Source organism: Rhinopithecus roxellana, chromosome 20 (genome assembly GCF_007565055.1).
Source record: "Rhinopithecus roxellana isolate Shanxi Qingling chromosome 20, ASM756505v1, whole genome shotgun sequence".
Taxonomy (NCBI): Eukaryota; Metazoa; Chordata; class Mammalia; order Primates; family Cercopithecidae; genus Rhinopithecus; species Rhinopithecus roxellana.
In genome coordinates, this window is record NC_044568.1 from 41,670,084 (window position 1) to 41,696,296 (window position 26,213).

Consider the following 26,213-nt stretch of genomic DNA (forward strand, 5'->3'; position numbering starts at 1 on the left):
CTTTTTTTCCCATTGCCAAGCAGTGGTATGATCATGGCTCACAGTAGCCTGGACCTCCTGGGTTCAAGCGATCCTCCTGCTTCAGCCTCCTGAGTAGCTGGGACTACAGGCACACACCACCATGCCTTGCTAATTAAAAACCAATATTTCTGTATAGAGACCAGGGTCTTGTGCCCACGTTGCCCAGGTTGGTCTCAGACTCCTAGCCTCAAGTGATCCTCCCGCCTCAGCCTCCTAAAATGTTGGGATTACAGGCATGAGCCATGGTCTTAAGACGCATTCTAATAACATCCCAGCTGATTCATGTGCACAATGTGGTTTGAGAAGCGCTGCTCTTGGAGGGAAGGGGCTGGGTGGGAGTTGCTATTATTGGAAGAGTCACAAGAGCTTTTGGCTGTGAGAACCCCCTCTGTGGGGTTAGCAAGGTTCAGGCCCCTGGTGTAAGCAGATGTGGTTCTCACTCTAGCGCTGAGTCTCCATGGCGGGGCAGGCTCACCTGCTGAGCAACAGCCCTGCTCACCTGGATGGAACTCCCAGATCTGCTTACTACTTAGACCTTTGTTCTAATTTCATGGTTTCTGCCTTGGGTTGTGTCATCCTGGACTTGCAAGGCTCAAGTGTGGCGTAAGTCACCATCACCAGGGCTGATGAATTTCCCACTCTGGTGACGCCTTAATTGAAGGTGAGGCTCTCCTTTCATTAGCAAGATTCCTACCTCCTGTCTAAACTGTCACCTCAAAGACCTGGGGGGAAAAAGAGGCTGACCTCATAGTGTGGCCTCAGTTACTGTGGCTTTGGTGGTTTCTCTAAATTTATCAGCGTTTCAGGCAAGCCTATGGCATAATTACTCAAGGCCCTGGGAACGCTGGCATCGATGATTTTGTTTCTCAAACCGATGAATAAATGTTCTTCTGGCTTTTACTCCTTGCAACTGCTTTACTATAGAAAAAAGCATTTTATTTCAGCCAATTCTCACTACCATCCTTTGGGGGAAGGGCGTTGCTATTATTCCCAGTTTACAGAAAGGAAAACAGTGCTCACTTTGGTAGTACATATACTAAAATTGGAACGATACAGAGAAGATTAGCATGGCCCCTGCGCAAGGACGACATGCAAATGCGTGAAGCGTTCCATATTTTTGCCAGATGCGGTGGTTCATGCCTGTAATCTAAGCACTTTGGGAGGCTGAGGCAGGCAGATCATGAGGTCTGGAGTTCGAGACCAGCCTGGCCAGCATAGTAAAACCCTGTATCTACTAAATACAAAAAATTAGCCAGGCGTGGTGGCGGGTGCCTGTAATCTCAGCTACTCTGGATGCTGAGGCAGGAGAATTGCTGGAACCCGGGAGGGGGAGGTTGCAGAGAGCCAAGATTGCACCATTGCACTCCAGCCTGGGCAATAGTGCAAGACTCCATCTCAAAAAAAGGAAAAAAGAAAGGAAAACAGAGAGGTAAAGTCACTTTTTCAAGGTCACACAGCAAATTAAATGGTGGAGTGGGGACCTAAACCCAGATCTGCCTGTCACCAAAGCCAGTGCTCTCTGTCCTCCTGGGCTATACCTGGACTTTTGAGGACAGAATTCCCTGGTGGAAGCTGTCAATTGTTTTCTTTCAGGTCAAGAAGAAAAGATGGAATGTTTTTCAGAAGATCTTGGTCATCTTCTCTTGCCTCTCCCAGCTCAGGGGAAGCATGTCTCCCAGCTTGCCTTGTTCCTCTTCTCTTATGAATGACTTGGCCCCAGAAATGTAGCTCCTCTGCTCCAATGGCTTCTTGGAAGGCCAAAAATTGAGCCTGGGACACTTGCCCACAAGGATTGTGGCCAGCTGGGCAAATACCCGTGGCTGAGTTGCTGTCTGGCCATGACCCTTCCAAGGACAGATGTCAACTCTGCAGCTCCATGAGATTCCCCTGAGTGGTTGCTTTGATACTGGGGAAGAAGCTGGAGGATTCTTTGATGGACATGACCCTGGGAGGGAAACAGATCGGAGTTCAAGGTCTGCCTATTCAGGGCTGCATGGTGACGTTCCTGAGCCCTAGGTACTTTTGTCTTGGTAAGTTCATTTTGCCACTAAAAAGAACATTTAAAAAATAGATTTTTGGCCAGGCATGGTGGCTCACGCCTGTAATCCCAGCACTTTGGGAGGCTGAGGCAGAAGGATCACTTGAGCCCAGAAGTTCAAGACCAGCCTGGGCAACATAGCAAGACCTCATCTCTACTAAATTTTTTAAAAATTAGCCAGATATGGTGGCACATGCCTGTGGTTTCACCTACTCGAGGGGTGAGGTGGGAGGATTGCTTGAGCCCAGGAGGTCGAGGCTGCAGTGAGCCCTGATTGTGTCACTGCACTCCAGCCTGGGCAACAGAGTGAGACCCTGTCTCAAAAAACAAAACAAACAAAAAACAAAGGTTATTCTTAATTTTAAAAAATAAAATAAAAAATAAAAATAGATTTTCCTGCTATATTGATATAAAGGTGAAAATGTTAATTTTATATATGAAATCATTATCTTTATCCTAAAAGTTCATTTTTCCCCTTCTGATTTTAAGTGAAATTAAAACGTTTTTATGGGTCCTTAAAAGTATTATGGTCTCTAATCACTGTGCCTATTGTACCTGCTGGGGAAGTTGGCCTAGTGTTTGGGTCTGTGGTGACCTTGAGTGAGCTGACTTTTTGGGCCTCTGTTTTCTCATCTGTAAAATGGGTAGAGCAACAGCATCTGTTTTAATCCATAGCAAGTGACTAGCAGAGAGGTAGCTTTGTGACTCTTAGTATCTAGTTAGGGCTCAATCAGTAATGCTATTGACACTGCCCTCTCCTAGGGGGTGAGGGGCTTGTATGTGGAGGGGGCTGGGCTTGTAGTGGAGAGGGGCTTAGTGCCTCCCGTGGGGAGTGGGCTGTTCCTCAGGCACTTAACTAAAAGGCCACTAGAGGCCAAGGTTTCTGCTGTCAGCCCTGCTTCCTGCTCCAGCATCATAAAACATTAGAGCCAGAAGGGTCCTCAGGGCCTGTCCTCTGCCCAGGTCCACCAGAGACGGGATCCATCAGGGTAGAGTTGGGACAAGAACCCAGGCTGGGACCCTGGCCCAGTGCCACTGGGCCCCACCCAGGCTGTCTTCTGAGGTGCCACCCTCAGGTAGATGATGACAAGTAGCTCTCCTTGGCAAGATGTAAACAAGACTTTGCCACAGCCTCCCTCTCTCCCTCCTGCCACCCACGTTGGCTTCTTGGCCTTTCTGCCACTCACACCATTTCCTCTGGCCACATCTGCACACGGCCCTCCACGTGCAGCACCCAGGGGGGCCTGGGTTTCAATGGCGGCGCAACCTTGGGCCGAGTCCCGGTCTACCATTACCTTACCGGGCAGGTGGCCTCACATTGGCATCCTCCCCTGAGAAAGGGACCTAAGCACGCTTCCTATCTCACAGGGCAGTTGCAAAGGTGACATTAGATGATGCAGGTAAAGCACTTACACAGGCAGCGGCTCCCTCATGAGGAGGAAGGAGAGGAGGAGGGGGAGCACAGAGTGGCTTCTTCCATTCTCTCCTCTGGAGGCTGCTCAGGGACGAGCCCCCAAGAGGACCAGGGGCCACGTGGCAGGCTGCCTGGGTTACAAATCCCAGCCTGCTCCTTACTGGTGGCATGACTTTGAGGAAGCACTTCACCTTTCTGTGCCTCAGTTTCTTCAGCTGAAAAGGGTACAGTAGAACTTCCCTCAAGCGGTTGTTGGGAGAAATAAGTAAGTGAACACACCTCAGAGGCTTCAGTTGGCACCTGGTGTGTAGTTAGTGCTCAGTACAAGGTGAGGTGTTTTCTTTCTCCTTGGGACACGCCACAGCTGACAAATCAGCTTTCGTCTTTAGGATGGAACCTTCTAGAACTGGCATGGGGTTCCAGAGATTGGAGTTCTCAGTTCCTTTTTCTCCAAAGTGTGAGAGACATGTGCTGTGCCCACTGGAGGGTTTGTGGGGTGCAGCCCAGGGAAGTTTCTGACCATCCATGGCCTCGTGGTTGCTTAAGCCCAAGCAGGTGACTTCTAGACCTCAGAAAACAGCCATGGGACAGGGAGGCTGTGGTGTTGAAAATGATCATGACGTGTCACATGGGCAGCATGAGGCTTGGGAGATCGGAAGCTCCAGGAACTCTGAGGGACAGGGAGGAGAAGGGAAGGGATGACAGGTGTTGAGCGTCTCCTCTGTGCCAGGCATGGGCCGGCTCTCTGGCTCTGCTCCAGATTTGTGGAAACTGCCCTGGGTGAACCTCATTCAGGTGAGTGGGCCAGCGGAAGGTCAGCCAGGGCCCTCAGCTGTCTGGCCTCAGCCCTCACCATGTCTTCACAGTGGGCAGTGGCCTTGGACCCAGAGCCGACCAGACACTGAGATGTGGCCTGTGGCCATGGCCCAAGGTAAGCTACTGGCTGCCAAGTCACTGAAGTGAGACCCTGAGCTCACTAACACCAGGCTCCCACCAGCCACAGGCTGTTCACCGCTCTGCTTCCTTTTAGCTTTTGTCTTGTGGAATCACTTTAGTCTGATGTGGACCCTGAATGAGAGACAATGGGGTCCATGCTTTCTGCACGCTACTTTCCTGAAGTGACTCTTGTCACCTGAGTCCTTATTGGCAGCTGGCATAAAATATTAAAGCCTAACTGAGCGTGTGAGCTGCAGAGCCTTCCTAGCAGGCTCTGGTTTCACAGTCTCAAGGCAGCAGCTGCAGGGAGGGTCTGCAGCAGGCCCCAGTGTCCCAGCGCAGCACTGTGTGGAGCAGCGCCAGGCGTACTTCTGCTCAGCAGCCACATTCTGGGAGTCCGAGGTCCAGAGTATGCCCACGGTGAGAGGTATGTACTGTAGCGGCAGAATATGATCAGGAATCTGACTTTTGGAATCAGAACTGAACTCTACTGTGTGTGTCTGTCACCATCAGCAGAACAACTGGCAGCTTCCTCTATGATGACCAAATCAAAACACGCACACAGGGAAGTGATGGTCGGATACAATTTTCCTGCACCTGTTCTCTTCCTCTCTACCAAGTCTTCTTAATGTGGCATCTATGAGCCTCCCTCTAGAAACTGAAGGCAAAATCATCATGTAGTTTGTTTTGTTTGTTTCTCGAGAGAGAACTGGCATTTTGCATGAAATTTTCAAAAGAGCGGTGGTCCCCAACCCAATATATATATATTTTTTAAAGTACAATTTCCATTTTATTTTTCTCCAGAGAATAGTCTGTCTCAGTCTTTAAGGACTGAGCTCCTTACATGGGCTTTGGTGGGGGACGTGGGGCAGCACCCGCAGGTCTAAATCGGGGAGGGGGTGTTCGGTCCTTGCGGGCTTCACGAGATCGATTCCTGACTACTTTGCTGTGAATTGCACAACTCACACAGTAATGTAGCTTCACATACAGCTTGGGAAGCACATAGGCATCAAAGACGCTCGCTTCAGAAATGTCCCTGACCGCTGCGGCCTCCACTATGTTTCGAATGACGAATTTCTTAATGGCCTTGTCCTTGGGCACGCATCGGGCACAGTTAGTGCAGCGAATAGGCTGCACATGGCCGCGGCCCTTTTTGGCACGACCGTTGTTCCTTCTTTTCTTTGTCATTTTGGACTTACGGACCAAAGAGGATTTTTTTTTTTTTTTTTTTTTTTTTGAGAAGGAGTCTCGCTCTGTCACCCAGGCTGGAGTGCAGTGGCCAGATCTCAGCTCACTGCAAACTCCGCCTCCCGGGTTTACGCCATTCTCCTGCCTCAGCCTCCCGAGTAGCTGGGACTACAGGCGCCCGCCACCTCGCCCGGCTAGTTTTTTGTATTTTTTTAGTAGAGACGGGGTTTCACCGTGTTAGCCAGGATGGTCTCGATCTCCTGACCTCGTGATCCGCCCATCTCGGCCTCCCAAAGTGCTGGGATTACAGGCTTGAGCCACCGCGCCCGGCCCCAACCCAATATTTTTTAATGTTTAAATTTAAATTTAAACATTTAAAAACTCTAGCAGTTCCACTTCTAGGAATAGCGACTACCACCTGTAAATGAGATAAAAGATCTAGGTACAAGGACATTCTTGGAAGCATGGTGGTCGCAAAAGACTTGAAATAACTCAATTACCTGTTAATTACCTCTCTAGCGAGACTTCTTAATATGGCATCTATGAGCCTCCCTCTAGAAACTGAATGCAAAATCATCACATAGTTTTTTGTTTTGCTTTGTTTTGTTTGTTTCTCGAGAGAGAACTGGTTCAATCAGTTGGGTCCACTCTTTGAAAAAAGCACAACCATAGAAGGACAAGTGTGTGTGCATGATGTGGAGAGCTTTCCAACAGGGTGAAATGTGAAAAGCAAAGCACAGGATAGCATGTGAACTGCGTTCTGGGTTCCCATGGTGGGGCAAACAGGCATTTTGGGGTGTGGGCTTGTATGTGGGGACTATTCTGGGGAAGGACCCTCCAGCCACTGGTGGCAGTGATTCCCTCAGAGGAGGGGCACAGAGGATGGAGGTTAAACGTGAGAGGGAGACTTACTTTTCACCATAGTTCGTACTGTTTGAACATATTAAATGAGAAAACAAGCCAGGTGCAGTGGCTAATGCCTGTAATCCCAGCACTTTGGGAGACCAAGGTGGGTGGATAGCTTGAGTCCAGGAGTTTGAGACCAGCCTGAGCAACATGGCAAAACTCTGTCTCTACAAAAAATGAAAAAAATTAGCTGGTCGTGGTGGTGCGCACCTGTAGTCCCCAGCTACTTAGGAAGCTGCAAAGTGGAAGGAGTGTTTGAGACTGGGAGGTCAAGGCTGCAGTGAGCCAAGATCATGTCACTGCACTCCAGCCTGGGTGACAGAGTGAGACCCTGTCTCCAAACAAAACAAACAAAAAACAAAACAAAACAAAAAAACAACCTCAGAGTTGTTCTCCAAAGAACCTAAGCAGATAGAGGCATTTGAACAGCAGAGCTGAGGCTGAACATGGGGCAGCTAATTTGGGTGGGCAGCTGCCACTCTAAATTAGGAAGGTGGCTAAGGTCAAAGCCTGACTCACAGCTGGCCCCACAGTGGCCTCAGGGGTTAAATGGAGTGGCGTCCTCCTGGCATGGTGTTTAACAGCCTGCTGCATGGAAGCTCATATTCTTGTTATAATCACACATACCTATGCTTTCATGAATGGAGCCGAAAGCCCATGTGCAAACCCCATTTTCCCTTCGAGGCTGGGGTGAAGCCAGAGTCTTGGTTTAGCACAGATGCTTGGCATTTGTTGAGGAGGGACAAAGAGAAGGAGCCTGGCCAGTGACTCATGAGGACTGATGGTGGTGCCTCTCCTCCACCTCTCTTAGGTGTGGGACTCGCCCCTCAGCAGGTAACAGGAGGCAAGTCCCTCAGGAGGTCATCTGTGTTGCAGAGCCGCCTGGGATTACCTAAGGGCTGGGCAATCTACCTGCTAGGAGGGCTGGGCTGGGGTGAGTTGTGCTGTAGGCCACATTCCTTGGTCATTAAGTGCCTTGTTGATATCCATCCATCCATCCATCTCATTGGTTCCGGCCGCAGTGATAGCTGAGTATGCTTGGGAGGCAGGTTAACTATTTCATGAGAGAGGGCCTGATCGAGAGGTGCCAATGGTGCTGGCTCACATTGGTCATCCCAGCACTTTGGGATGGATGGGAGGATCACTTGAGACCAGGAGATTGAGACCAACCTGGGAATAGAGCGAGACCCCATCTCTACAAAAAATGTGTAGAAAAAGGGACTGGGGGCGCAGGGCTGGCCTCCCTACCTTGTTCATTGCACCTACAGGGCCTCAGTAGTGATTTCAGGCAAAGGGCTACATAGAATCTTTTGTTTTTCTGTTTTTGTTTTTGCTTTTCTTTGAGACAGGGTCTTGTTCTGTCATCCAGGGTAGAGTACAGTTGTGCCATCTTGGTTCACTGCAACCTCCGCCTCCTGTGCTCAGGCAATCTTCCCACCTCAGTCTCCCAAGTAGCTTGAACTACAGGCATGCACCACCACGCCTGGCTAATTTTTGTATTTTTTGTAGGGATAGGGTTTCATTATGTTTCCCAGGCTGGTTATGAACTCCTGACCTGAAGTGATCTGCCTGCCTTGGCCTCCCAGAATGCTGGGATTACAGGTGTGAGCCACCACACCTGGCCCTACTTGGAATCTTGTTCTCTGCTGTGAACATCTCATTTTGCCAGAAAGCTCCTGGCCCATCTCTTGTTAGGTGGGCTGAGATGTCTGGTCTGCCCTCAGCCTACTCACTACAAGCCTGCCTCTAGCTGGTGATGCAGCCTCAGTGGCTTCCCCAGGGCAGCGAGCCTCACTGCTCACTGCATATGAACAGAGGTTCCTATGCACTCATGATCTCCATCTACAAAGCTTGCCTGGAATTAGGCTGACCGACCATCCTGGGAGTTTTCCAGCATGCAGGACTTTCAGTGCCAAGACCAGGACAATCCCAGGCAAACCTGGACGGTTGATCACCCTCCCTGGAAGCCTGCCACCAGCAGGATGTGCTCTCCCTGCCAGGACTCAAGGGCAGGAATCATGCTTTTCTTTTTTTCATAATTGCAGACTTTATTCTCGCAATTTTTCTATAGATTCCTCAAGTATTAACAGTTTAGGCTAGGCGTGGTGGCTCACGCCTATAATCCCAGCACTTTGCAAGACCCAGGAGGGCAGATCATTTGAGGTCAGGAGTTTGAGGCCAACCTTGCCAACATGGTGAAACCCCGTCTCTACTAATAATACAAAAAAAAAAAGTAGCTGGGTGTGGTGGTGCATATCTGTAACCCCAGCTACTCAGGAGGCTGAGGAAGGAGAATCATTTGAACCCGGGGGGCGGAGGTTGCAGTGAGCTGAGATCGCACCACTGCACTTCAGCCTGGGCAACAGAGTGAGACTCTGTTTCTGAAATTGTTTAAGAGTTCAGTACATACATAATGCCTCTTAAGCCTTGAATACTTCGCTGTATATTTCCTAAAAACAAGAAATTCTCTTTTACAACTGTGAACCCAAAGTATCTGAGACAGGTCTCAATCGATTTAGAAAGTTTATTTTGCCAAGGTTAAGGACGTGCCTGCGACACCCCCTCAGGAGGTCCTGAGGACAAGTGCTCAAGGTGGTCAGGGTACAGCTTGCTTGCATACATTTTAGGGAGACATGATGTATCAATCCATACATACAAAATTTACATTGGTTCCACCTGGAAGTGTGGTGCAACTCAAAGCAGGGGCTTCCAGGTCCTAGGCTGATTTAAAAATTTTCTGCTTGGTAATTGGTTGAAAGAGTTATTATCAATAGGAAGAAATGTCTGGGTTATGATAAGGGGTTGTAGAGACATTGGCTTTGTCATGCAGATGAAGAATAGATTGTAAATGTTTCTTATTAGACTTAAGCTCTGTATTGATGTTAATGCCGGTAGACTTTTCCTGAATTCCAAAAGGGAGGAAAGTATAATGAGGCTTGTCCGAACCCTCTTCCATCATAGTCTGAACTAGTTTTTCAAGTTAACGCTGGAATGCCCTTGGCCGAGAGGAGGGGTTTATTCAGATGGTTGGGGGGCCTTAGAATTTAATTTTTGGTTTACATAACCAATATACAATGATCACAATCAGGAAATTAACATTGAAACAACACTGCTACCTAATAATCTACAGGCTGTATTGGGATTTTGTCAATTGCTCCAAGAATATCTTCCATGGCAAAAGGAAATCCAAGCTCTGTGTTGCTTTCAATCTGGAACAGTCCCTGAGTTTTTCTTTGTATTTCATGACACTGGCATTTTATTTATTTTATTATTTCATTTTATTTATTTTTTTGAGACGGAATCTCACTCTGTTGCCCAGGCTGGAGTGCAATGGCGCGATCTCGGCTCACAGCAACCTTCACCTCCTGGATTCAAGCCATTCTCCTGCCTCAGCCTCCTGAGTAGCTGGGATTACAGGTGCCCGCTGCCACACCCGGCTACTTTTTGTATTTTTAGTAGAGACGGGGTTTCACCATGTTGGGCAGGCTGGTCTCGAACTCCTCAAGTGATCCGCCCACCTCAACCTCCCAAAGTGTTAGGATCACAGGTGTGAGTTACTGCGCCCAGCCACATTGGCATTTTAAAAGAGGACAGGCCAGGTATTTTGTAGAATGAAAGACACTCCGGTAGGGCTTGGCACAGAACTGGCTCCTAACAAGTGCTCCTATGTATTGAGCACCTACTGTGTTCTAGGATCTTCCTGTACATGATCTCATTCATCTCTTCAACAACGCTTTGAGGGACAAGTGACTTGATTACTTTTGCACAGAAGGAAACGGGCTCAGAGAGGTTAAGAGGCTTGCCTGAGGGTGCTCAGCCTCAAGAGGTGGCTCCAAGCTTAACTCCAGAGCCCATTTTCTTAACGATATGGCCATTGTGCCTTGGGGAATTTTCTTGTTTTACTTGTAGTTTTTTGGTATTTTTTGTTTTTGTTTTTATTTTTGAGACAGGGTCTCACTCTGTCACCCAGGCTGAGTACAGTGGCTCCACCACAGCTCACTGTAGCCTTGACCTCCCAGGCTTAAGTGATCCTCTCACCTCAGCCTCTGGAATAGCTGGGACTACAGGCATATACCACCATGCCAGGCTAATCTTTATTTTTGGTAGAGACGGGTCTCACTCTGTCATGTAGTCTGGAGTGCAGTGGTGGGAACAAGACTCACTGCAGCCTCGAACTCCTGGATTCAAGCCATCCTGCCACCTCAGCCTCCCAAAGTGCTGGGACTACAGGCATGAGCCACCATGCCCACACAGATTTTTTTTTTTAACTTCTGGAATTCTGAGGTCAGCAGAGTATTTCATGGTCCTCAGCTATCTCCTACCTATAATAGCACCCCTCCCCGACCATGTATCAGTAGAGATAAGAAGGTTGACCTTTATACTTTCCCCAGGCCTACAAGAAACAGTGGGGAGGGGGGGCATTAGTCTTCAGCACTTAGGAAAGATTGCCAGCAAATGGGCACAGAGGATTGCAGGACGAAAGTTCACCTTTGAGTCTTGAAATCACTGCCTCCTAATTCAAGTCCTTGTTACAGATTGGGGCAGAAGATGGACTAAGAAACTCTTCCCTATTCTGGTCTCTGTGGTGGTAACTGCAGCTAAAGCAGCAGAGAGTTTTACCTGGTTTCCCTTCTTGCTTCCTGTCCCTGCACAAAGCTACAGCCAGAGACAGAACATCCCTTTACAAGGTCTGGTCATTCTACTCCAGGAAGTCCTCTTGGCCTGAGGCCCAGCCACCTGTCTTCGCTCTCCCAATGTTTCCCCAGCTTCTACCTGGGCCTCAATCTCCCGGGCCACTCTCCTTGTCATACCCAATGGCCAGCCCAGTCTTTTCCCAGGCTTTGGGTTATTTATCTGTGACCCTGTGGTCCTCCTCCTTTTTTTTTTTTTTTTTTTTTTTAATACAGAGGCTTGCTGTGTCATTCAGGCTGGAGTGCAATGGTGTGATCTTCGCTCACTGCAGCCTCGAACTTCTGGTTCAAGGGATCCTCCTGCCTCAGCCTCCTGAGTAGCTGGGACTATAGGTGTGTGCTACCACACCTGGCTAATTTTTTAAATAAACATTTTTTTTTTTGTAGATGCAGAGTCTTGCTATGTTGTCCAGGCTGCTCTCAAACTCCTGGGCTCAAGTGATACTCCCACCTCAGCCTCCCATAGTGCTGGGATAATAGGCATGAGCCACTGCACCTTACCTGTATTCTCTATTGAATTCATTCATTTATTCATTCAACAAATATCCACTGAGGACCTACGTGGAAGCATTGTGCTAAGCGCTGGAGTCAGCAGGGAACAAGACAAAGTCCTTACCTCTTGTCTTCATGAGAGAAAGACAATCAAGAAGTAAATGATAAATAAACAGGGTAATTGTAGGTTTTGCTAAATGCAACGAAGGAAATAAACCAGGAGGTTAAGGTAGAGAATAACTGGGAGCCATCAACTCTAAGATCACTCTGGGCTGGGCACAGCAGTTCACACCTGTAATGCCAGCACTTGGGAGGCTGAGCTGGGAGGATCACTTGAGTTCAGGAGTTCAAGACGAGCCTGGGCAATATAGTAAGGCCCCATCTCTACAAAGAATAAAAAAATGAGCTGAGTGTTATGGCATGCACCTACAGCCCCAGCTACTCAGGAGGCTGAGGTGGGGGATTGCTTGAGCCCAGGGATTCGAGGCTGCAGTGAGCTATGATCACACCACTGCACTGCACTCTAGCCTAGGTGACAAAGTTAGATCTAGTCTCTCAAAAAATAAAAAATAAAGTCATTCTGAAAAGCGGACAGCTGAGCTGCATGGAGTTCAAGGAATGGCACCCCAGGCAGAGGAAACAGTGAGTGCAAAGGCCCAGTGCCACATTTTAAAGTCAGAAGGTAGCCAGGTGCAATGGCTCATGCCTGTAATCCCAGAACTTTGGCAGGCAAATCACTTGAAGTCAGGAGTTCAAGACCAGTCTGGTCAACATCATGAAACCCCATCTTTACTAAAAATACAAAAATAAACCGGGCATGATAGTGCACACTTGTGATTCCAGCTAGGCTGAGGCACAAGAATCACTTGAACCTGAGAGGCAGAGACTGCAGTGAGCTGAGATCCCACCACTGCACTCCAGCCTGGGCAAGAGTGAGACTCTGTTTCCAAAAAAAAAAAAAAAAAAAAAAAAGGCTGGGCATAGTGGCTCATGCCTGTAATTCGAGCACTTTGGGAGGCCAAGGTGGGTGGATCACCTGAGATCAGGAGTTCGAGACCAGCCTCACCAACATAGTGAAACACCAAACACCATCTCTACTAAAAATACAAAAAATGAGCTGGGCGTGGTGTTGGGTACCTATAATCCCAGCTACTCAGGAGACTGAGGCAGGAATATCGCTTGAACCCAGGAGGCAGAGGTTGGAGTGAGCTGAGATCATGCCCTTGCACTTCAGCCTGGGCAACAAGAGTGAAACTCCATCTCAATAAATAAATAAATAAATAAATAAATAAAATAAAAATAAAAGGGCCGGGTGCAGTGGCTCACACCTGTAATCCCAACACTTTGGGAGGCTGAGGTAGGCAGATCACGAGGTCAGGAGTTCAAGACCAGCCTGACCTTGAGGTGAAACATGGTGAAACCCCGTCTCTACAAAAAATACAAAAATTTGCCAGGCAAGGTGGCGGGAACCTGTAATCCCAGCTACTCAGGAGGCTGAGGCAAGAGAATGGCTTAAACCCGGGAGGCAGAGGTTGCAGTGAGCGGAGATCGCACCATTGCACTCCAGCCTGGATGACAGAGCGAGACTCCATCTCAATAAATAAATAAATAAATAAAATTTAAAAAAATAAAAAATAAATACAAATAAAGTTCGAAGGTGACAATCTCTCCTTTATATGTTAAGACTTCTCTGTCTGCCGTGTGCTGGTGTCCAAACAGGAGGTATCTCGGAGTCCAACCCTCCTGCTTGCGCCAAGTCATGTGCCCCACTCCTAGGCTCAAGCCATCCTCTCTCCTCAGCCTTCCAAGTAGCTAGCACTACAGGCACATGCTATTGTGCCTGGCTAATATTTTAATTTTTTGTAGAGACAGGGTCTCCCTGTGCTGCCCAGGCTGGTCTTGAGCTCCTAGGCTCAAGTGATCCTCCTGTCTTGGCCTCCCAAAGTGCTGGGATTACATGTGTGAGCCACCATGCCCAGCCAATAGTACGGATTTTGTGGGATCCTTGTTAGCATTCAATGAGAAGACGCTGGACCGTCCTGGAGCTACGTCTGGAGGGGGAGCTAACAGTGGGGCTGTGCCTGTACCTTGCCCTTTCTTGGCTGGGAGCAACTGGAGGAACAGCACCTGCCACACCTGCTACTGTCTCCCCAGACTCCGTGGCTCAGCTGTGAGCTGTGAGGGCCCCCTGGATTCTTGGATTTTCTCCACATTGTTACTGCTCAAATAGCTGGCCTTGCTGCTGGCAGAGAACAGACAGGGGATGAGGAGCTGATATTTGAGGAGGTAAATTTAAGCAGCAGGCTTACAATACGTTTTATGAGCTTGGCAGGTATAGCTGAAGTGGGTGTTATCAGTAAATACAGCAATGGCATTGATCACTCTGGGCAAATAGCCTCAAGGGGCTTACAAAGCCTTGGAATGTTCCCACGAGGTCTCCATTTGGAGCCTACATAGTGCAGTATGCTGGATCTGGGGTCAAAAGACCTGCCACTCAGCCAGGCTGGTGGTGCACTGAAGATCGTCCACCTCCAGCAGAAGCTATAATCCCAGCACTTTGGGAGGCCGAGGCAGGAGGATCCCTTGAGCCCAGGAGTTTGAGAACAGACTGGGCAACATAGTGAGATCCAGTCTCTACAAAAAGGTAAATTAGCTGGGCTTGGTAGCACACGCCTGTAATTCCAGCTATTGGAGAGGCTGAGGTAGCAGGATCACTTGAGCCTGGGAGGTCAACACTGCAGTGAGCTGTGATTGTGCCATTGTACTCCAGCCTGGGTGACAGAGCGAGACCCTGTCTCAAAAGAAAATCAAAAAGACCTTCCTCTCATTAGCTGTATGACCATGACCACGTTAATTAATGGAGCCCACTGTTTCCTTATCAACTGTTTCCCAAGCCCCTCAAGATTGTGTTGGCAAGAAGAAAATGCAACAATAGACCAGGCATGGGGGCTCATGTCTATAATCCCAGCACTTTGGGAAGCTGAGGCAGGCAGACCACTTGGGGTCAGGAGTTCGAGACCAGCCTGGCCAACATGGTGAAATTCAATCTCTACTAAAAATAGAGGGTGCAGTGAGCAGAGATCACGCCATTGCACTCTAACCTGGGCAAAAGGAGTGAGACTCCATCTCAAAACATAAAAAAGAAAACAGACAAATAAGAAAGGAAGGAAGGAAGGAAGGAAGAAAAGGAAAGAAAGACAGAAGGAAAGAAAGAAAGAGAAAAAGAAAGAAAAGAAAGAAAAAAAGAAAAAGAAAGAAAGAGAAGAAAGAGACAATGGCCAGGAGAAGCTTTGTAAGTGATGAAGTGCTGAGCTTCTGTGAGGAGATGGTGATGATGTTGTAGTGTGAGTTCTAGAATCAGAGGCTGGGTGATTTCTGGCAAGTTGCTTAACCTCTCTGAGCCTCTTATCTGTAAGATGAAGATAAAAGCAATATCAGTCTTATTAAGAAGATTACATGTGGTATATTGAGTTGAATAGTGTTCCCCAAAATTTATATCCACCTGGAACCCTGGGAATATGACCTTATTTGGAACTAGGGCCTTTGCAGAGGTATGCAGAGGTCATACTGGATTAGCGTAGGCCTTAAGTCCAATATGACTGGTGTACTTCTAAGAAGAGGGAGATTTGGACACAGAGACATAGATACATAGAGAAAACACCATGTGCAGATGGAAAGAGATTGCTGTGACATGCCCATAAGCCGAGGTGCACTGAAGATCGCCTGCCTCCAGCAGAAGCTGGAAAAGGAAAAGAAGGATTCTCTCCCGGGCCTTCAGGAGGAGTGTGGCCCCGCTAACACCTTGAGTTTGGATTTCTGGCCTCTAGAGCTGTAAAAGGATACAGTCTTTTTTCTTTTACTTTTCTTTCTTCTTTTTTATTTTTATTTTATTTTCTATTTTTTGAGACAGAGTCTCTCTCTGTCACCCAGGCTGGAGTGCAGTGGTGCGATCTCAGTTTATTGCAACCTCTACCTCCCAGGTTCAAGCAATTCTCCTGCCTCAGCCTCCTGAGTAGCTGGGACTACAGGCTCCTACCCATATACCCGGCTAATTTTTACATTTTTAGTAGAGACAGGGTTTCGCCATGTTGGCCAGGCTGCTCTCAAACTCCTGACCTTAGGTGATCTGCCCGCCTCGGCCTCCCAAAGTGCTGGGATTACAGGTGTAAGCCACCGCGCCTGGCCAAGAGAATACGTTTCTGTTGTTTTAAGTCATGCAGTTTGTGGCAGTTTGCTACAGCAGCCCCAGGAAATGAATGCATGTGATAATCCAGAAAAAGCACTCCATGCCATGGTGCCCGGCATGTAGTGAGTGTGAAGGGTTAGCTGTGATTATTATTGTTCTCATTCTTAGTATTACGGTTCAAGGTCGGTTGTGATGGCCACAGATTTGGTCATAGGGAGACCCCTCTAACCTCCCTGGCCTCAAGTCTTGCTGGGGGTGGGGAGGGATGGGTTCCCTGGTCATGGTTTCCCATGAGCTCCTGCCCAGAATGGGTGGCTGTCCTTGTGGCAGTGGCTGACTTCCACAGATCCCTGAGGGGAGGGTTCTGTTGAGGTTGGTGGGGGTGCCTTCTACGAGTCCTGGTTGTGGGGAGGGGTGGAGGCTGCTTGGTGTGGCAGCTGCCCAGGGCTGGTTTCTGGAGCACAGCTCAGCAGATGCCTCAGGAACCTGTCTGGCAACAACATTCCTCTGCCATTCAGAGCAGCTGGCTGTCACTCGCAGCCCATTGTGGTTTTGTAAGGCGCAGACAAGGAACGTCAGCTGCTTCCCAGCAGGGCCGGTGAGTCACTTCAGCAGCTCTGAGCCCAGAGTTTCCCCTGTGGAGGCCAAAACCCTTGCCTCTCGGCCCAGCTTCTGTCCTGCGACCAAAGGTGGGTCTTCTGAGGCCTTCCTCAAGAGGAAGCCAGGAGGGGCAGGCCCCAGGATCCTGAAGACACACGGGAAGACAGATCCCACCACACTTCCCTACTTCCTCAGCCTTCTGGGCTTGGGGCAAGGAGTGTCTTTTGGGTTGACACTTTTCAGGCCTCGGTTTTTCTCACCTGTGAATGGAGATGTTGTGAGAACTTGATGAACTTTTAGAAGTGACAGCACCCTCCGCTTTCCTCTCCCCAGCATCTCAGGTAGCAGGTCAAATGGTTCAGAGCCGCTGGTAAGAGGATTTGACCACATCCCTTCCTGTGGGTACGTGGATGGCCACTCATTAACATCAGGACCAAGGAGGCCTCAGGAGAAAAAGGGACAAGACTTCTGAAAACCCTCACCCCAGGTGAAGTTCAAGAATGTAAAAGCCTGTTTGTAGCAGGGATGACCCAGCCAAGTTCATCCTCGAATGGACACCGGGGTCTCCGGGCAGCACTCGCCACAGGGCACAGACTTAACCCAGGTGCCAAGCACTGCATGTGTGCCTGAGGTGGGGGAGTGGCAGGAAAGGAGTCTGGGGGTGTTTGGGGGTATGTGTAGTGACTCAGAAGAACTTGGTGATCCCACGGACCCAGGCAACTTGGCCATGGGACAAGCCATGGCTGGGTGGAGTTGGCAGGGGGCAGACAGACATTTGCTCCCCTTCCCCCAGGCCCCGAGTGGAGTGTTTAGCAGGAATACCCACTTCGCTTACATTTTTGGAGCCTCCGTTTCCAACATCAGGTGCAGCAGCCACGTAGGGGCACCCCTGGTCTCCCTGGTGAGGGGACTCAGGCATCAGTGTTGGTCTTGGAGGGCATCCTGGTAGAAGAGTCAGGCCAGGCGCCGACGTGGTCCCAGCTCAGCCAGGTTGGGGGTGATGGGCAGAGAGTCTTGTAAGCAGCCCCTGGGGCTTTGGAAAATGCTTGGAGCGGATCCTAGAAAACATGTGGCAGTGGGGGGGTGCGGTGTGGATCTTGAAGCACAGAGATGTACCTGTGACCTTGAGCTAACAGAAGTAACCCGGAGCTACTCTGGTTACAAATGAGCACAATTCTACCTCCAGTCAGCCTCCCAGGACCCCCACAGCCTTGGGCACCATTTATCCAGGTGGCTTGTTTGCCACCGGGCTCTGTGCATTGCAGGACTGGTTTGGGCAGAGTCTGTTTCTGTGGATAGAGGCAGGGCTGCTGTGAGAAGTGAAAGGAGGCCACTCCAAGTCCCCAGCCACGACAGACTGCCAGCATCAGCCTCCAAAGATGGTATCACCCCAGCCAGGACCGGGCCAGGCCTGCGGGTTCTAGAGCATGTGCAGAACTTTGTTTCTGAAACTCCTTCCTATCCAAGGCTGGTTCCAGTTCTAGCCATACTTGAATTTTGCTGAGTTTGAGTATCTGCTGTGTGCTAGGTTTTGTAGTGGATAAAAGAAGGGCAATAATAAGCCAGGCACAGTGCCTCACACCTGTAATCCTAGCATTTTGGGAGGCCAAGGTGGGTGGATTGCTTGAGCTCAGGAGTTCAAGACCAGCCTGGGCAACATGGTGAAACCCCATCTCTACTAAAATACAAACACTTAGGTGTGTTGGTGTATGCCTGTAGTCCCAGCTACTTGGGAGACTGAGGCAGAAGAACTGCTTGAATCTGGGAGGCAGAGGTTGCAGTGAGCTGAGATCGCACCACTGCATTCCAGCCTGAGTGACAGAGCATTTGTCTCCAAAAAAAAAAAAAGAATGACAACAATGGTGGTAGTCCTAATGACAGTGACAGTTTCTTCATCTGTAACATGGGATGATTATAGTACCCGCCTCATAGGTGCTGTAAGGATTAAATGGGATAGTAGCATATAGTACCTGGCACATAGTACGTGCTCAGTAAATATTACCTGTTAATGAGGAAACTGAGGCTCAGAGAGGTTAAGGGCCTTACCCTAAGTCACACAGCATGGGAGTCTGAATCAGGGACCTCCAATCTAATGTAGGAGACTGACAGTCCCTCACAGTTGTGAATCCAGTGCTAGGTGAGCTAAGGGAAGGGGAGGTAGTCCTAGGGGACTTCTGACTAGGTATCAGGAGTCCCCACGGAGGAGGTGGTCCTTTCATTGAGCCTCACAGGTAAACAGCTGCAGGTAGAGATGTGGGGGTGGGGGCGGAGCATATGGAAAACTCAAGGACCAGAAAGAGGGTGCCTTGGGGGATCAGTGGGAAAAAAGGCCAGGCACAGCAGCTGCAGGCAGATGGTGAAGAGCCCTGAATGCATGCTGAGGAATGGCCCACAGTGACAAGGACCCAACTGACTGTGCCCTTGAGAGGCAGTGTGGTGCAGTGGTTCAAGACCTGGACTCTGCAGCCAGCCTGCCCCAGTCAAATCTATAGCGGGGGACAGTAGCGGGATGTACAGGAAGAATAGGCAGGGGTGACTGCACAGCTCCAACCCAGTGCCAGGGTAAATCCCTTCACCTCTGCCTACCTGTCTACCAGGGACTGTGTGGCTTTTATGTCCAGGAGAGCATGGGGTTCCGTCTTCAGGCTGTGACTCTGGAGATGCCTTGAGTCTCCTGAGTCCCCGGGTCTCTTCCCCCTGAAGGCATGTGCTGCAGAGGCTGTGAGGATGCCAAGCCCACCTGCGTGATTAGTGCCCGGGTGCAGGGAGTTGCTGGACACATGCAGGATGCCAGGTGGGAGGTTTGCTTCAGAGTATAGGAAATCCTAATTATTGTCATGCAGGTACTCAGCAGGCATGCAGGTTTGACCCCAGGGCTGGGATTCTCAGAAGGTGGTTAGAGTCTCCATTTGTTCACTTAAGACAGGGGCATCCGGTGCCATTTGCCCCAGGAGGTGGGCGTGAAGAGCATAGGACAGGAAGGCGTGGAGGGGGTGGAGTGGCGTGGGGGCAGCGCGTGCTTTCTGGGTTATCTGGAGATTTAGACAGGGACACTGTGCCTCCAAGATCCTCTGAGTTCTCCTTTTCCTTTTTTTTTTTAATTTATTTTTTTTTTATTTTGAGACAAAGCCTTGCTTTGTTGTCCAGGCTGGAGTGTAGTGGTGCAACCTTGGCTCACTGCAACCTCCGCCTCCCGGGTTCAAGTGATTCTCCTGCCTCAGCCTCCTGAGTAGCTAGGATCACAGGCATGCACCACTACGCCTGACTAATTTGTGTATTTTTAGTAGAGATGGGATTTCACCATGTTGAGCAGGCTGGTCTCAAACTCCTGACCTCAGGTGCTCCACTAGCTTCAGTCTCCCAAAATGTTGGGATTACAGGTGTGAGCCACTGTGCCCGGCCAGGTTCTCCTTTTTCAACAGTAAGTTGCCCAAACAGTACAAGTGGAATGAGCTCCAGCCTCTTATTGGCCAGTTTAGCCCTCATGATGGATCCCTTGCACCTGTGCCCCTGGCTCAGCATTAGGTCTAGGCTGGGGTTACCTCTTGGGCAGCAGCATCTGCCTGTGCCCCCGATTGCCAAGCAGACATGGCTGGACCAGTTGGTGGGGGCCCCTCACGAGCAGCAGGTATTCTTTACTTACACTTTCTGGAGTGTTAAGATGTTTCTAGGCAACTGAGAGCGCCCTGGCCAGCCCGGTGTTTCGGTGTTTCCAGTCCAGGCTTTGTTTCCAGGCCCTCCCTGTCTGAGCAACACCTCACCTCACCCTGACTCACAGGGTCTCTCCCGCTCCGCCTCCAGCAGTTTTCTTGCCACCCTCCCCGCATTCCTCCAGGTCCACACACACCTGCCCTTTGATTCATGGTTCTTTCCTCTCTGAGGAGAGCAAGCACCAGAGGCCAGGGCCCCATCACCTTCGGTCAGCAGCTGGGGCCGCCACCTGCCACTGGGTGTCTTCACACACACCTTTCCTGGGCTCTGGAGTGAGGCTGCTTAGAAGGGGATGATTGGAGAGGGGCTGGATGCTGAGGGCCCTATTCCAGAAGGCAAATCTCAAAGGCAGCTCTGGCCTGACTTCTTTTTTTTTTTTTTTTTTTTTAAGAGATGGGGTCTCGCTCTGTCACCTAGGCTGCACTGCAGTGGTGTGATCATAGCTCACTACAGCCTTGAACTCCTGGGCTCAAGTGATTCTCTGGCCTCAATCTTTTTTTTTTTTTTTTTTTTGAGACGGAGTCTCACTGTCACCCAGGCTAGAGCGCAGTGGCACAATCACAATCTCGGCTCACTGCAACCTATAACTCCCAGGTTCAACTGATTCTCCACAGCCTCCTAAGTAGCTGGGTTTACAAGCATGTGCCACCATGCCCGGCTAATTTTTGTATTTTTAGTAGAGACAGGGTTTCACCATGTTGGCCAGGCTGGTCTCAAACTCCTGACCTTAAATGATCCATCTGCCTCAGCCCCCCAGAGTGGTGGGATTACAGGCGTGAGTCACTCCGCTTGGCCCCACACCTCAGTCTTCTAAGTAGCTGGGACCATAGGTATGCACCACCATGCCCAGCTAATTTTTTAATGTTTTTGTGGAAATGGGGTCTTGCCATGTTGCCCAGGCTGGTCTCAAACTCCTGACCTCAAGTGATCCTCCCTGCTCTGCCTCCCAAACTGCTGGGATTACAGGCGTGAGCCATCGTGCTTGGCCTGACCTCTGAGTAGGTCTCTCTCTGTCCTGTCCTCCTTCCCTCCTTCCTCCTTTTTCTCTTAAACGGCTTTATTGAGATATAATTATCATACCATAACATTCACCTGTTTAAAGTGTACAGTCCAATTGTTTTTAGTATATTCACAGAGTTGTATAACTGTCACCATAGTCTAACTTTAGGACATTTTATCATGCCCCAAAGAAGCCCCATTCATAGTCACTCCTCATTCTCCCTCCCACCTCCCAGGTCCTGGCAACCACTCAATTATTTTCTTTCCTTGGAGTTCCTTGGTGACGCAACTGTGAACAGTGAAGCCAGCCCCAGGTGGCTGAGGTGGGATGGTCCTGCCCTTGGATCAGGTTTTCAGCAAGCAGAATCCCAGAGTGGGCCATCCAGCTGGCCCACTCACTTCCTCGTGGCTGTAGCCCTGAGAAGGTCACCAGTCCTCATTTACCCAGGGAGGGGCATGAGACCCAGAACAGGGAGGAAATCTGACCAAGGTCACATCGTGCGTAGAGGACGCAGCTCCTGCTGGCAGTACCCACCATCTCCGGCACTCCAAGCTGCCTTCCCATAGCAGCCCCTACACATCCATGGGCCTCCCACTGGCCTCAGTCTCTCCATCTGTACAATGGGAATAATAACACCTACCACACATGTTGCGGGGATTGAACAAAAGCAAAGGCAATCCTGTGTGTAAAGAGTTTTTCCCTGTGCCTGGCATGAAGCTGTCCCTCAGCCCATTGCTGAAGTTTAATTAGATTAAATTCCCATCCTGGCATTCAGGGCCCTGTACATTCTGGTTGTCTGGGGTGGATGGAAATTTGTCCCTCCCCTCCCCTAGAAGGTGGCAGATGGAAGCCACTGGAACCACAGGATGCTTGCTGCTTCCTCTCGGTCACCTGGAAGCTGTTGGTGTCGGCAGGGCAGGCAGGAGGTTGACACTAGTGGCGATGACTAAGCACCGAGAGCTGTGAGAGTCTGGTTAATCAGCAGCGTCAAAACTTCCTGTTGCTGTTTGCAAACAAGGGCCACCCCCGGAGGAGGAGGACCAGAGCTAGGGGCGAGGCTGCGCGTCACAGAACCTCAGCAAAGCAATGCTACAGTTTAAAGGCAGCAGCAGCAGTGGTGCTAAGAGTTCAGCACGTGGTCAGGGGCTGTGGCTATGGCTTTCCAGGAGCATGTGGCTTCCCTTATGGCCCCTGTCCCCATCTCCCTACCCAGGAGAAAAAAATTTTTTCCCCAGCAGTAGCTGATTGACTTATTGCAGAGGAGCCCCAATGAAGTGTCAGGGTGTGAGAGCAGGAATCATGGTGGTGACACCTGATGAGACTCATCTGTCTAGGATGAGCCAGAGTGTTGAACCGCGGGGTACCAAGGCGTTCCAGGACCAACCTTGGAAGATCTCTGGGGGCTTAAGAGCAGGCAGGGATTGGGAGCACTGAGGCAGTGCTCTCAGACCCACCTGTCCTGGCCCAGCAGACAGAAACACTCCCAGCCTGAGCACCTGGCAGAAGAACCAGATACGTCCCTCTGGTGACAGCCATCGCTCAGATATCTTCATATATGCCTCATGCCTCCCAGGAGAACCAGCCAGGGTGAGAATTCCAGATCCAAGAGAAAAACTGTAAATTAGCGTGAAGAGTAGTTCTCGTCAAAAAATGCTGCCAACAGTGTAAATTTGGTACAGGCCTTCTGAGGGGCAATCTGGCAACATGTTTAGAAAGCGAAAAAAAAAAAAATGCTCAGACTCTTTATTCAGAAAGATTTTTTATGAAATTGACAACCTCTCTTCTCCCTTCCCTCCCCACACCAGGGAATGAACGGGCTATGTGGGTGGCAATGGTGACAGCAATGCTGTTTATAAAAGTGACAAAAATGGGAGCTACTCAAATATCAGACCCTATGGAATGGCCAGCTCAGTCAGGGCACAGGCTTTCAGTGGAATATTATGTAGCCATTTAAAACAGTTTTTTGCTGGGTGCAGTGGCTCACAGCTGTAGTTCCAGTACACGGGAGGCTGAGGTGGGAGGATCGCTTCAGCTCAGGAGTTTAAGGTTGCAGTGAGCTCTGATTATGCCACCTCACTCCAGCCTGGGTGAGACAGCGAGACCCCAAATCTAAATAAGTGAATAAATAAAAATACTTCTCAGCCATTTTTATTGAGTGCTAGGTGTGCCCCAGACACTGGAACCTCCATTCTGAATGTGACCTTGGCCTTATCCTATGACGTCTGTACTTCAGAAAAATGCAGGCCTTAGGAGGAAAAAGTGACATGGAAAATGCTTATTATAATAATTTTTAAAAACTTTAGAGATGGGGGTCTTGCTATGTTGCCCAGGCTGACCTCAAACTCCTGGGCTTAAGTGATCCTCCCACCTCTGCCTTCCAAGAAGCTGGGCCACAGGCGTGAGCTACCATGCCCAGCACTTACATGATTCAAAGTAAGAAAAGGCAGAGTAAAAAATTCTATCCAGTCTTTGCCTCCCACTATAACTGCAGCTTGTGTTTGCAGAAACGCCAATTGTGTGCCAGATGCTGGGCTGAGGGTGCTATGTGCTTGCTCTAATTTACATCTCACCATAACTCAATGGGTTAGACACTAGCCCTACTCTCATTTTCACAGGAGGAAACTGAGGCACAGAGGAAGTGACTGAGCCAGTGACTGAGCTCAAACCCAGGTCTACCTGGCCCCAGAGCCACCTTTAGCCACTCCTCTGTACTGTCATCTCCTTAACACAGAAATGACATCAGCTCATGGTCAGATACTGGAAGGAAAAATCTGGACCAATGACAATAAGTGAAGGGTGGTTTTTGTGTTTTCCCTCTCTCTTTTGATTTCTATTAGATTTGTCCAGAAAAAAAAATTTAAGTTCCAAACCAAAAACTGCCACCTAGAATTTGTAGCAGGTGGGGAGAAGTGAATGAGGAAGTGGGGAAAAATGGGAATTATGTTAATAACACATGTGCTGGCTTAAAATCCGGAGCTAGAACAATTTAGGAGCAAGGAGGAAAGCGGCAGACCACTTAGTGAGGAGGAGCCCGGAGGCTTCTGGAGGATGGTGACAGGATCCTCCGGCTGGGAGGCAGGCCTGGGGTGGGGCTTATTTGGCCCGTGCTACTCTCAGGGCGGTTATTGCTAAATCTTTTTATTACCTGGTGCTTACGTCCATTATCTCCTCAATGTTTGCATTCCTCTCATTTTTTTTAGACTACAGGAAATGATAAAGGGGAAAAAAACCCACAAAGCCTCGGTTTGCTTTTAGCCTTGGAGTGCTAAGAGGGAGGGAATCTCCGCCAAATTCTTCCTTGAGTCATAAAGAGGTTTTAGGTTCCCCTAAACTGAGAGTTAGGGGAGTACTGTCGAGTTCAGTCATTTTGGCCAATGCAGAAAGGCAGCCACCATTTGGATATTTTAAAGCAAGGTGGTTTTCTTTTTATTTTCTAGTCCCCTTAGAAGGTTTTATTTTTCCCTCCCTCCCTCCCTCTTTCTCTCTTTCTTTCTTTCTTTTTTTGAGACAGGATCTTGCTCTGTTGCCCAGGCTGGAGTACAGTGACATGATCATAGCTCACTGCAGCCTCAAACTCCTGGGCCCAAGCCATCCTCCCACCTCAGCCTCCCGAGTAGCTGGGACCACAGGCCGGTGCCACCACGCCTGGCTAGTTGTTTTGTAGAGACAGGGTCTCAATATATTGTTCAGGCTGGTCTAGAACTCCTGGCCTCAAGCAATCCTCCTGTCTCATGAGCCATTGTGCCTGGCCTGCAAGGTGATTTTCTTGGGGGAAAGATTGCCTTGGTTCTCTGAAAATGGGAGAACTGTTTTCCCCTGTTAATACAGTTTCTAGAAAGGAAGGGACACAGGGAGCAGGAAGGCGAGAGGGAGATAAAAGAGTGAGAAAAGTACCATTTGTTTAAATATCACTTGAACACCTACTGCCTGCTGAGCTGGGTCTAGAGCAGACAAGGATGAGAGGAATTTACAGTCCAGTCAAGGGTCATCCAAGACCACCACCTCTCCATGCCCACTGAGGAGCGTGGCTTCCTGAGAGCTTGCAGCTGTGAGCCTTGTGCCAGACCCCCTGAGGTGCTCAGATTGAGTCACGTGCCCAAGACCTGCAGTTGGTGACATGCAAAGCTGGAAACCAAATTCATGCTTGTGGGGCTGGGTGCAGGGCCATGCTCTTCGCCTCCAAGAGCTCCTCCACAGGGTTTTGTGTGTGTGTGTGTGTGTGTGTGTGTGTGTGTGTGTGTTTGACAGAGTCTTGCTCTGTTGCCCAGGCTGGGTGTAGTGGCATGATCTTTGCTCACTGAAACCTCTACCCCCTGGGTTCAAGCAATTCTCCTGCCTCAGCCTCCTGAGTAGCTGGGATTACAGGCACCCGCCAGCACATCCGGGTAATTTTTTTTTTTTTTTTTTTTTTTTTTTTTTTTTTTGAGACGGAGTCTCGCTCTGTCGCCCGGGCTGGAGTGCAGTGGCCGGATCTCAGCTCACTGCAACCTCCGCCTCCCGGGTTCACGCCATTCTCCTGCCTCAGCCTCTCGAGTAGCTGGGACTACAGGTGCCTGCCACCTCGCCCGGCTAGTTTTTTGTATTTTTTAGTAGAGACGGGGTTTCACCGTGTTAGCCAGGATGGTCTCGATCTCCTGACCTCGTGTTCCTCCCGTCTCGGCCTCCCAAAGTGCTGGGATTACAGGCTTGAGCCACCGCGCCCGGCCAATTTTTGTATTTTTAATAGAGATGGGTTTTCGCCATGTTGGCCAGGCTGGTCTAGAACTCCTGACCTCAGGTGATCGCCTGCCTCAGCCTCCCAAAGTGCTGGGATTACAGGCATGAGCCACCGCATCCAGCCTCCTCCGCAGTTCTTTCTGAGATGCTCATGATGAATGATTTCAGAGGTATTGGAAGACTGGAAGATGTGGATTCAAAAAAGCAGCTAATTGGGTCAGGATTACTTAATATGCGGCTCACTCCAGAATGAGTTTCTCCAACTTCAATAAATGTTCTGTTACCCAGAAGCATGAGAGGACACACTTCACAGC

At 49.5% G+C, this 26,213-nt stretch overlaps 2 protein-coding genes and 1 non-coding gene across 3 annotated transcripts; 1 reads left to right on the forward strand and 2 right to left on the reverse strand.

The window, feature by feature from the left end:
• The first annotated feature begins 1,033 nt into the window (after positions 1-1,033).
• On the forward strand, positions 1,034-1,140 carry LOC115895391. The gene has a single exon (XR_004055588.1). It is a non-coding gene; the product is annotated as a U6 spliceosomal RNA (small nuclear RNA).
• A 4,040-nt stretch (positions 1,141-5,180) lies between these two features.
• On the reverse strand, positions 5,181-5,613 carry LOC115895216 (40S ribosomal protein S26). The gene has a single exon (XM_030924744.1). The coding sequence runs from the start codon at positions 5,595-5,597 to the stop codon at positions 5,250-5,252; it is 348 nt and encodes a 115-aa protein (XP_030780604.1). The 5' UTR covers positions 5,598-5,613; the 3' UTR covers positions 5,181-5,249.
• A 10,862-nt stretch (positions 5,614-16,475) lies between these two features.
• On the reverse strand, positions 16,476-21,896 carry LOC104664081. The gene is given in 6 exon segments (XM_010365520.1): positions 16,476-16,617; positions 17,308-17,380; positions 17,383-17,482; positions 17,485-17,530; positions 19,059-19,278; positions 21,824-21,896. Coding segments are annotated over 6 exon segments (654 nt in total).
• Positions 21,897-26,213: the final 4,317 nt, after the last annotated feature.

Coding starts and splice junctions, on each gene's coding strand:
- LOC115895216 (XM_030924744.1), bottom strand. CDS start 5,597: ATGACAAAGAAAAGAAGGAACAACGGTCGTGCCAAAAAGGGCCGCGGC.